The sequence below is a fragment of the Lissotriton vulgaris genome, chromosome 6 (genome assembly GCF_964263255.1).
Source record: "Lissotriton vulgaris chromosome 6, aLisVul1.2, whole genome shotgun sequence".
NCBI classification, from domain to species: Eukaryota; Metazoa; Chordata; class Amphibia; order Caudata; family Salamandridae; genus Lissotriton; species Lissotriton vulgaris.
This window is the reverse complement of record NC_141694.1, coordinates 161,246,453-161,258,806: the sequence shown is the minus strand read 5'-3', so window position 1 is coordinate 161,258,806 and position 12,354 is coordinate 161,246,453. Positions and strand designations below refer to the sequence as shown.

The 12,354-nt window shown below is 41.8% G+C and overlaps 1 protein-coding gene across 1 annotated transcript in view; it reads right to left on the bottom strand.

Moving 5' to 3' along the window:
- The window catches only part of PKHD1 (PKHD1 ciliary IPT domain containing fibrocystin/polyductin), a 2,083,594-nt gene that overhangs the window by 1,811,315 nt on the left and 259,925 nt on the right, over positions 1 to 12,354 (bottom strand). Inside the window, exon 6 of the mRNA XM_086926200.1 lies at positions 10,221 to 10,278. Coding sequence (XP_086782326.1) covers positions 10,221 to 10,278 — 58 coding nt within the window. The remainder of the gene's footprint in view (positions 1 to 10,220; positions 10,279 to 12,354) is intronic.

The following is a 12,354-nucleotide window of genomic DNA, read 5'->3' as shown; positions in this document are numbered from 1 at the left end:
GGGAATCACGAAAATCTTAAATATGTGGCAGAGAGCCTTAAACTTGATTCTGCTTGCAATCCTGTGCCAATGAAGGTCCAGGAGCGACTGGGAGATGGAGACTCTACGAGGAAAATGGCATAAAAGTCGTGCAGCCGCATTCTGCACAATCTGAAGCTTTCTAAGAGTTTCTTGGTCCACTCCCAGATAAAGAACGTTGCCATAATCCAAGAGCGAGATAACTAAGGCCTGGACAACCATCCTTTGTGTGTAGACAGGGAGCCTCCAAAGAATTTTATGAAGCCATCTTAAGATAGTAAAACATGTGGAGGCCACCTTCACCCCCTGCTGCCGCCTAGAGAGATTCTCATCGATGAGAAAAATAAGGTTGCTAACCTGGGCAACGGGTTGGGGAAGAGGACCTATTTCTTGAGGCCAATGTTGGGGGCCCCATAGATTCTTACATTTGCCCAAGAAGACAACCTCAGTCTTGTCCCCATTCAGTTTCAAGAAGTTGTTGCACATCCATTCTGAGACTTTATACAGTCCCTGTTTAAGGACTGAGATGTTACCGTCTTCCACAGTGGAAAGAGAAAAGATGATTTGTGTGTCATCAGCGTACGAAAATAGAGAGAGACCAGCTTCCTCCACAATGGTGGCCAGGGGTCTAACTTAGATATTAAAAAGTAAAGGACTCAGGATAGACCCGTGCGGCACTCCGTACACTGAAGAACAGATTTTGGAAGAAGCTTTCGCGGAGAAGACCTGAAAAGTGCGGCCATTAAGGAAGGAGGCAAGCCAAGCCAAAGCGAGACCCTCAACTCCCAAAGACCAGAGAGAAGCAAGAAGAATGGAATGCGACACAGTATCAAAAGCCGCACTAAGATCAAGTAATATGAGTGAAGATGTCTCTCCGCGGTCTATGCAGCGACGCAGTCTCTCGGTGACTCCAAGAAGAGTTCTTTCTGTGGAGTAGTTGGCCCTAAAGCCTCATTGGGACGGATGCAGGAAACCCAAACTCTCCACATAATGAGTTAACTGATTGTTGATATGTCTTTCCAAAATATTGGAAAATACGGGAAGTAGAGAGATAGGCCTATAATTTGACAATATCGAAGGGTCAGCCCCAACCTTTTTTAAGAGTGGAATGATCATTGCATGTTTCCACTCAGACGGAACAAAGGCATCTCTCTGTGAAGAGTTAAGAAGCTCTTTTAAGACATTAAGGGAGTCCAAACGAAGTTGACTCAGTATTTTAATTGGCAAAGGGTCACGTGGAGACCCTGATTTAATACTTGCCAAACAGTCATAAAAAGTTTTTTCATCAAAAGGTAGCCAGCTACAGAGTTTGGCTGCATTGTCGGACTCACTTACGTGAGTAGTCAAAAGTTAGCACAGATTCAACGGGAAAGGGAGAGGAGCCCAAGATACCATAGATAAACTCAACCTTCTCAATGAAGAAATCAGCAATTTTATCACATTTTGCCTCACCAAGAATCGGTGGGGGGGGGAGGAGTAGTGTCAGAGCCTGTCAACTTTTTTACAACTGAGAAAACGGTGCGCGAGCAATTTTGGCCCTGGTTGACAGTGTTAGCAATATTGGTGGCTCTGGCCAATTTACACGATTTGTGATACTTTTTTAGGGTTCTTTTATAATCGGCTTTACAGGCAGGAGAGTAAGATCGCCTCCATTTCCTCTCAAGGACTTTACATTTAGATTTAATGGCTTTAAGGTTTTCCATGAACCACGGAGCAGAAGGGTGGTGGGTCATGGTGTATTTGGACACAAGAGGCAGAGATGTATTTACAGCTGCGGTAAGCCAATTCGAAACGGCAGGATCAAGTAAGGGCAGTGGCAGATTAGTGTCGGGCAAGTTCTTAGATAATAGACTGTTGAAAGCCTTAACATTCAGTTTGCCCCAACATCTAAAACTCTCATGAGAATCTGTGGGGATCCTGCTCTCAACCCCAGAAACTGCCAAATGGCATTGAACCGCAAAATGGTCCGACCATTCCAAGGGGCGAGCAGGAAAACTACAGTCAAAAGTGATATTAGAAAGAATAGGATCAAGCAGATGTCCTGCCGCATGTGTGGATCCTGAATTGCATAAGAAGATATTGAGGGCCTCCAAGTCAGACAGAAAGACATTGCTGACATTACATTGGGGGTTTTCTAAGTGTAAATTAATATCCCCAAGAATGGTGAAATTGGCGGCTTTTAGCAAGAGGGAGGCAATAGCATCGGAAAAGGAAGCTGCCCATGTGCCTGGATTACCCAGAGGACGATATAACAGGAGGCCAGACAGGGTCAGCTGCGGATTAACTGCAAGTTTAAACTGGGCAGCTTCACATCCCTGGAGAGGTAGGGCTTCAAGTTTACAGCCATATATAGCTTTAAAAATTACCGCAATACCTCCTCCTTTTCCTGTGTCTCCCTCCTTCCTGACAATAACATAATTAGGAGGAAGGGCAACAGCGACATCGGGTCCTGAACTAACATGCAGCCAAGTTTCAGTGAGAAACAGAGCATCAGGTTTCTCAGCGTTAAGAAAATCAAAGATATTGTCTTTATGTTTGGGGAGGGACCTACAATTAATGCTCCAAAAATGGAAGCAATGACAAGCAGGAGTCAATATTTCACGACTCAATCTAGTCTGGGGACCTGCTTCCAAAATTGTCTTGTTTTTAAGCTTCCTTCCTAGTGAAAATCCGCAATAAGAGCATTTAAAGCCATGCATGGGGAGAACACGTCTTGCACTTAGAAGAAGGTCTGTGTCTAAGTAACTTTAAGTCAGTGGCAGTATAGCTGAGCAAGTTGATATTACTAGCAGGGTTTTGGGCAGAGTCTCTGGCCGCTGGACGTGGCAGGGCACGGATGGGCCATCGGTGCACCAGCTGCGCGCGTTGCGCACTAGCATCTGCCTGCTTAAATAGCAGGACAGAACGACTAGTGCATAAACAAAGATGGTGCTCGCCCGAAGCCCCCAAAAGTAAAGAGGGACTACCGGTGAGACGCGGGCCACACAAAAACACCTGAGGGCAGAGTGCAAGTAAGTAGATAGAGCGAATGAGGTTTAAAACACAATTATAACAGTAAAAAAGTTAAAATAAACGAAGGATATGAGTAATGTGCAAAAGGAAAAAAATACTCCTATAATTCTTTTTAAGGTACGAGTATGCTGGTTTAACACCATCGATGCTAATGTTATTTTCCTCCTGTGCTGGCTTTGGATTATTCCCATTGTTCATGACGAGCTCAGCTCGTCATGAGTGTATGGAGGTGTACATCATGACGAGCTGAGCTCGTCATGAGCGTCCAAGGGGTTAAAGATAAAAACGACCTGGGCACAGCACAGTCAGCAAAAATAAACTGTTTGTGAACTCTCACCTACTTTCTTTTTCAGCACATTTTAACAATAATAAAGCAGGCATATGGTCTCTACTATCACAAAAACTGCCTAAAGAAGAGTAATTTCCAAGAGCACCGTTCTTTACAAGGCTACATTTTTCAGTAATATACTCCTACAAAGAAAGACAAAGACATTCAGTCCTGGTCACACCCACATTCCATTTACAAGCGCAGTGCGCAGCTGTTCTGCTCTGTTTCCTGAGACTCTGACAAGTGTGAGAGAAGCTTGCATGGTGTCTGCCCATGTTCAGAGCCAGGTGTGAGTGATAGTGAGTGTGAGAGTGAGAGTGAGTGTATGAAGACAATTGCTGTGCTGCTACCCAGACCCTACTTGTGAAAGTGAGGCCTGCTTCTGCCTGTTCTGTATTCGGAATGGTACACAGACAAAATATCGAGTTTTAAATATCGATATACAATAATATCGAAGTTTAAATATCGATGGGACAAAATATCGAAGGTAAGTAATATCGACAGTCTTAATATCGATATTAGTATGATATCAGTAATATCGAAGTTTTAAATATCGATGTCAATAATATCGAAATAAATAACTTCGATGTTACTAATATCAATTTTTAAATAAATTTAGTGTATATTATATTGTATTTATTATGTTTTATTATTTATTTTTAATGTAATTTAATTAAATATTGTCTTTTACTACTGTAGCGGGTTGTGGGTTTATAGGGGAATAGGGTGGGAAGTAATTTAATTATGTTAAATTAATTATTAATTAGTAGGAATTATTAATTAATTAATTGAGAATTAATCTTTAATTAATTTTAATTAATTGATTCTGTAGCGGGTTATGGGTTTATAGGGGAATAGGGTGGGAAGTAATTTAATAATAATTAATTAATTAATATATGTTTGTACATATTTTATTTAATAATTAATTGGTAATTAATTTATATAAATTAGTTAATTAATTAATATAATTTTGTACATATTTTTAATTATTAATTAGTTGGTAATTAATTAATATTAATTAGTTAATTACAATAATTATAGTAATTTTTTTATATATAATTTTTTGTTATTCGTAATTAATTAATTGGGAAAAATAATATTAATTATTAAATTAAATTAATTCCAGCTAATGTGCTAATATATTTACTTTATTGTTATTGTTAATTAATAATTAATTGGTAATTAAATAATATTAATTAATTTTGGGTAAAGGGGTATTTTTAGGGTTCAGGGTCAGTTTTCAGTTTTTGGGTAAAGGGGTATTTTTAGGGTTCAGGGTCAGTTTTTCAGTTCTTGGGTGAAGGGGTATTTTTAGGGTTCTGGGTCAGTTTTCAGTTTTTGGGTAAAGGGGTATTTTTAGGGTTCAGGGTCAGTTTTCAGTTTTTGGGTAAAGGGGTATGTTTAGGGTTCAGGGTCAGTTTTCAGTTCTTGGGTAAAGGGGTATTTTTAGGGTTCAGGGTCAGTTTTCAGTTTTTGGGTAAAGGGGTATTTTTAGGGTTCAGGGTCAGTTTTCAGTTTTTGGATAAAGGGATATTTTTAGGGATAAGGGTCAGTTTTCAGTTCTTGGGTAAAGGGGTATTTTTAGGGTTCAGGGTCAGTTTTCAGTTTTTGGGTAAAGGGGTATTTTTAGGGTTCAGGGTCAGTTTTCAGTTTTTGGGTAAAGGGGTATTTTTAGGGTTCAGGGTCAGTTTTCAGTTCTTGGGTAAAGGGGTATTTTTAGGGTTCTGGGTCAGTTTTCAGTTTTTGGGTAAAGGGGTATTTTTAGGGTTCAGGGTCAGTTTTCAGTTTTTGGGTAAAGGGGTATGTTTAGGGTTCAGGGTCAGTTTTCAGTTCTTGGGTAAAGGGGTATTTTTAGGGTTCAGGGTCAGTTTTCAGTTTTTGGGTAAAGGGGTATTTTTAGGGTTCAGGGTCAGTTTTCAGTTTTTGGATAAAGGGGTATTTTTAGGGTTCAGGGTCAGTTTTCAGTTCTTGGGTAAAGGGGTATTTTTAGGGTTCAGGGTCAGTTTTCAGTTTTTGGGTAAAGGGGTATTTTTAGGGTTCAGGGTCAGTTTTCAGTTTTTGAGTAAAGGGGTATTTTTAGGGTTCAGGGTCAGTTTTGGGTTTTTGGGGTACAGGGATATTTTTAGGGTTCAGGGTCAGTTTGGGGTTTTTGGGGTACAGGCGTACAGGGTAAAAACAAAAAAATTACATTAAATCAATTAAATAACATTAAAAAAAATAATTACATTAAATTATTAAGTGTTTTATTTATTTTAAATGTATATGTATTAGTTTTAATTTTGTTTTAATATTTCTATTTAATATTTGTAAAATTATATGTATTTTAACATTATTTTTACATTATTATTAATACATTTAAAAAAACGATATTTTTAATTCCGATATTTTTGTACTACGATATTATTTTTTCGATATTTTTGTACTTACCTTTATGAAGATATGATTCCGATATTTTTGATGTCGATATTTTTGTGCCGATATTTTTGTATTTCGATATTCTGTCTGTCGATATTATGTCAGACATTTGTTGGGAATATGGAAACTCTTTGTCCATCTTCATTGTTTCATGGGCATGTGCTTGTGCTGCTGCCCATATTGGTCTGTTTGTTTGTTTGTAGATTTATATAACACATCTTATCACCCGTGAGGGTATCTAGGCGCTGTTCATGGACACTGGAGATTTTGTGATCTGACCAGAATCACAGGATATTGCGCAGATGTAGAGACTCAAACCCGGATCCCCAACTCCCGAGTTGGCAGCTCTGGCTGCTGCACCACATCCTCTCCCTGGTCTGTTACTCATGTGGAGGGACTCTACAAGTGTAATCCTTTATTTGCTTAGTCAGTTCTCTCTCTGAGATAAGCTTTCAATGGTGATGCCTGTTTGGTGCCTGAAGGAAGCTTAGGTAGTTGGTGCCTGTTCTTTTTGTGAGTGTCTCTTGCACTACTGCTGTCTGGGCTGTCCAAAGGATGTTAGCTCTGATTTTGTCTCTACTGTGACTGTTCTGTTTCTCAGGCAGGCTTGCACTGTTCCTTTGTTAGTGTGTCCCTTGCGTAAAGGTTTTGTGTTCAGCATTCCACCAATGCTTAAACAAGCCAGATGTGTATATCCCTTAAAGCTATTTGAAACATGCTAGCCACTTATTTTATGGTTCTTTTACTTATTTTTGGGTTATTGAAATGGAGTGATTGCAATGTGAAAATGTGGTACTGGCTTTCAATTTTGACATCCATAATCGTTTGCTATAATCTAGTCTTCAGAGCGCTGTATAAAAGTGCAAGCATTCATCTACTCCTTGGCTAGATATTTTCCCACATTAATACGTACAAGATAACTTTATAAATGCTTACATTTCTGATACGTAAGCATGCAATCACTCTGCAGAATAGGTCTTCTCTCACATTTTGAGACTCTAAACTGTAACAAATCTGTACCTTGACGTATACTTTTCTGTAAGATGCCTGAGCCTGGGAAAATTGGCTAAGAGGTACTCATGTTTTTATGGCTTAAGTGGTAAGTTTTATGTCAACTAAGTTTGTGTGGCTGATATCTCAGCCATAAAGATTTCTTTAACATAGGGGTTACCTTTGCTCTCAGAGAACTGAGCCTGTATTTTATGGGTAACCTGAGGGATAGATTTGCATGAAGATGCTTTTGCATATAAAGTTGATGTAACCTGAGCGTAGCCAAACTGTTAGAGGACTGTGTCTGTAAGATCTGTGTTATTAGAGGGACGCATTGCTGTCCGATACCTACGTGATAGAACTGCTGTATAAAACTGGAGTCTATGAAATCTGTGTAAAAAGTGTTTTAGACCTGTCTGAGGTCTGGACTTGTACAAACTGTGTACCAAGAGGGAAAGCTCAAAAACTTTGGAAGATGTCTACAACTCATGGTGTTAAAACCTGAGCCAGTAAAGCATTTATACCCTTGGGTGTGAGAGCTTTCCTGTGTGATGCCTGAGCCTATGTTAAGATATACGAACCCTGAGACAATGCTTTCCTATTGAAAGCATGTCTGATTTGTGTTAAAAAAAATGTTTTTAAACTGCTTACAGTTAGCATTAAATGACCCTGAAAAGGCTGCAATATATCCCACATTTTTCTTAATCTAGGCATTTTTTTAAATCTTTCGTTTACTGATGTTCAAATTTGTCTCCTATGTTCTTTAAAATTATTTTTATTTATGCTTTTGACATAGAATAGAAGCAAAAACATATTGCAACACACATCATGGCATATCATATAACATAGACCTTCATGAGTCATTTACAGCTGCTATTTATGTGTGTCCTCAATTGCCTCCCCAGTCCCTCCTCCACTCCCACATCAAATGTCTGGTCAGTAATGACCAGTCCCCCAAGTTATCGGCCAAATACTCGTCCATGCAGATCATTTTCATCCATATTTCCTCTGCAATGGCCCATTTCATCATGTCTCTCCCACAGGATTTTGTATCTGGTGCTGTCACCCTCAGCAGTCTGATTGCTATTCGCATTTTTGCCAACCCCAACAATGTGAACCTGTACTGTATTCTCTTCCCCTTGGGCAGTTCTGTCTCCTCTGTTTGACACACTGAAATTGTAGTCCTTCTTCCTTAGCCAGGAATTCATATGGAGAATTGGATCTTGGAGGAGTGTAATTTGTACCACTTAATAAGTCTAAATCTTCGAAACATAGGTCCACAAATTTTGCTTAGGCCCAGTGCCGAGCGGGTATGAAAGAGCTGAAATTGTACAGTAGCAGCTGGCGTTAGGGCAGAGTGGCGGGCGGGAGAAGGGGTGCAGGTGGGAGGAGGGATAGAAAGGAAAAAAGCAAAGGAAGAAGAAAAAAGAACTTACCTGCTGCCTGAAGCCCGTCTCATCTCTGGTCTTCAGCTCCTCTTGTGGCTCCACTGCAGGCTGAGGCTCCTAGCCTGCCCTGTGGCCAATCCTAGGGACTCAGGCCAATCCTCATGAATGAGAGCAGCTTCAGGATTGGCCTGAGTCCCTCAATTGCGCTCCCAGGGATATTGGGATTCTCTGCCTGCTGTCTCCAACCCAGCAATGCAGTTGGGCTGGAGACAGCCCAGTATGCATGTGGGTTTGGCCGTCCTGAGATGGCCAGCCAAACCCAGATGCGCACTGACAGCAGTACCTACTACTCCCCCTTGTGACTTAGTCTGCAATGGCCCTGCCCCCAGGACTCGGCACTTAAAAGTTGAAAAATATAACAATAATAATCCTGTTTGAAGCTGCGGGCGGGGGCTGAAATTGGATATTAAATTAAAAATATTCTGAACAGGGGCCCCCAAAATATGTTTGGCCCGGGGACCCCAAAATCCTTAAGATGTCCCTGCGATTTGCGATTATGTATATGAGAGCATGCATCACCACACATGCGCGCCTGATGGAGAGCAATACTTTTTTTATTTACTGATCTTTATTGGATAGCTAAATAAAAAAGAATAATTTAACGATTGCAAAAGGGATTTTTTCAGGTGAACACCATTTGTTTTTTGTCATCCCAAATAAATGTAAAAGGTATTTACAAAACAGACTGCGTGGAGGGGCAACTGAAGAGCAGGTCGCGTGAGAAGCAACGAGGAGTCGTCAGTGGTGTAACATTTTTTTAAAAGATGGGTGTCACAAGGAGGGGAAAAGCAGCCCACCTCCAACCTGGGAGGCAGTTCAGATGTCTACAGCCAGATATTGTGAGAGCTGCAATTTCTAGATATAGTGCTAGGGGCCAGATGTATATAGACGCTCGTTTGTGATTTCCTAATAGCAAATGTTTGCGATTCACTGTTAGGAAATCGCAAACACCTATACACAACTGTGTGTTTTACGCTGTTTGCAATTCCCAATGGGTCGCAAGAGACCTGCCTCATTAAGATTTATGAGGCAGGTCGCACTTTGCGACCCATTGGGAATGGCTGGCACTCATAGGGATGGTGGCCTGATGGGGCCAGCAGGCCACCATTTCTGTGACTGCTTTTTAAATAAAGCAGTTTTTTATTTGGAAAGGCAGCCCATTTTCCTTATAGGAAAATGGGATGCATTTAAAAAAGAAAAATGAAAAGTTTGCTTTTTATTTTTTAAGCACAGGCAGTGGTCCTTGGGACCGCTGCCTGCTCTTAAAAAATGTTGGTGCCCACATTCACAAAGGGGAAGGGGCCCCTTGGGGACACCTTCCAGTTTGTGAATGGGTTGGCAACTGCAATGTTTTGCGACCACATTACCGGGCGCAAAACAATCCCACATACCAGTGCCATTCACTGTTAGGAAGGGATGTCCTTGGCACGTCCCTTCCTAACAGCGACTCGCAAACCCGATGTGCGATTCGGTAATAGCTTACCAAATTGCAAATAGGTCTTTGTACATTTAAAAAAGGTTGCAAACAGCTCAATTCATTAGCTAGCTGAAAAAAGCTTTGGACATGTGGCCCTAAAACTAGAAGAGAATCCACAGGATTTTCCCTACAACAAGCAGAGTGGATTTTCCTGCAGATCCTACACTTCTTACACAACCTGTGAAATTTGCCATTAGGGCCCAACTCTAAATCAAGACCATGTTCTGTACTTAAATCTCGAATTGAGTACCGTGGGTAGTGAGCTTGCAGATTATTAAGACATTTTCCTGGCATGACAGTTTAATTTATTTATGCACAACACGGTTTGTTTGTGAGAATGCTTCAGGGAATGGTGATTGTCCCTTTTTGATTGAGAGTAGGAATTATAACTGGGTGGAGTAAGACAGTGTGAGTGGTTGGGCAAAATAGGGAGGAAGATAAAATGTAACAAGACAAAATATTGTATCCTTAATTTTAACATTCAGTTCCATTTTGCTCTTATTTATAGCATGGGCTTAAAAATTTCTCTTACCTGGCACTCCAAGTGGTGGATTAATCTGATAGATTAAAGGTGTTTTTGCAGCAGTGTACTGTAATAAAAAAACAGCCTTACATTAAGACCAACAAAGGGCTACTAAACACAAAAATACGGAATTATTACTTTACGTGCTAAAATTATTAAAAACAACTCAAATGTGACATTCACCTAACTACGACAAAGGTTACAACATTTTTCAAATTCTGTGAATACCAATCTGCATATAACCACTCGTGTGTCGGACCGCCGGGAGCCACTTGACGCAACAGTGCTCATCGGAGTTGGACGGCTCCCATCTGTTGTGAGCGCCAGAAGGATTTCCTTGCAATAAAAACAGCCTCAGGGTATTGGGGAAGAGCTTCTCCAGCTCCCAAGGCTGTTCGGATTGTCTCTCTGAAATGACAATCAGCGTGCAAGTCATGCTGACGTCATTTCAGAGAAACCAGAACTGAAATGAGCCAATCGGCTCATTTCAGTTTCAGTGCCTTGCTGCTCAGGGGACTATCTTAGCACCCTGTGCTCTGAGGCAAAGGGAGAGGTATCATTGGAAAGGGGAGAACTTCCCCATTCCGATGGTATCCCTCCCTAGTGGATCCCTGCTTGGGGATCGCCTCAGGAAGGTGATCCCCAAGCAGGGATCCACCCACTAGGAACTAGGGAGGGGGAAGAGGCCCCCTGGGCAGGGCTTTTGGTCACCCCAATGTTACCCCAAATATCAGTCTTTCTGCCCCCCCTGGGAGGCAGATGGGTGCAATAGCCCCAGATCTGCCCCCGGGGGTTGAAAGCACACTAAGCACCAGGGATATTTATTTATGTGTATAGGGGTGGGGGATACCTAAAATGGGCATGCCAATGCCCCCACCACCCCAGCCCACTGTGCCCTAGGGATAATGTTGTTTTTTATATTGTATCTGCCGCCCCCAGAAGGCAGATCCAGGCAATTGCCTATTATCTGCCCCCACCAGGGATATGAGTATGGGCATGTCAGGGAGAAACCCCATAGGCAAGGGTCACCCTCCATTTTATTAGGCGGACATTTTGGAGGTTTCAGTGATATTTTTAGTCTCATCTGCCCCAGGCAGGGGCAGAAAACCACTAGAAACCAAGGAGAGTTTGTGTGTGAGTAAACTGGAGTTTGGCTGATGGTCTACGTGTACTGGTCTTTGGTTGACATATTGCTGGCGATGTGTGTGGACTTGCAGTTGGCTAATTGTGTGTGTGGACTTGCGCTTGATGACTGTGTGTGTAGATTGGCGCTTGCCTTTTGATGTGTGTGGAGTGGTGCTTGGCTGGAGGTGAATGCGGACTGGTGCTTGGCTGACGTTGTACATGGATGCTGCTTGGCTAGCGGTGTGCATGGATAGTGCTTGGCTGGCGGTGTACTTGGATGTCGCTTGGCTGGTGGTGTGCATGGATGCCACTTGGCTGGCTATGTGCATGGATGGGCTCGGCTGGTGGTGTGCATGGATGTCGCTAGGCTGGTGGTGTGCATGGCTGGTGGTGTGTGTGTACTGACTCTTGGCTGGAGCTGTGGGTTATATGGATCTCTCAGCATTTCTTACCCAGAATCCTACGCAAACCTCAAGTTTACTTACAAAGTCAAATTTTCCTCACATTTCTGTGTGGGTAATTTGTAGGATCACCCGGCAGGCACAAACTACCTACCACCCACTGTTACCCTTGGTCTCCCAAGAAAAATGATATCTCACTTGTGTGGGTGCCCGAAGTAGCATCGGCCTAGAAACGCATAAATAAACTGTCCTTTTGGACCCGCTTTGGACCCCCCTCAATCCCTACATCTATAATTTTTATCAGGAGACTGAGGAGAAAGCTGAATGGTAGGAAATATGAACTGTGCAGTAATCCCACAACTTAGTAGAGAAAAATTTGACATTTTAACTACATTTGAGGTTTGCAGTGGATTCTGGGAATGAAAATGTTGGAGGATGAATGCAAGCCACACCTCCCTGGAATCACACGTGTGTCCAGTTATCAGATATGTCTGGGTTTTGTAGGTTCCCTTAGATGTCTGCAGGCTCAGGACCAAAAACACAGGTGCCCACCTATCGATCACTATATGACCTGGTTTTTCAAGAGGGCCACCTGCATTTTTAGACCCAGGCTCAGC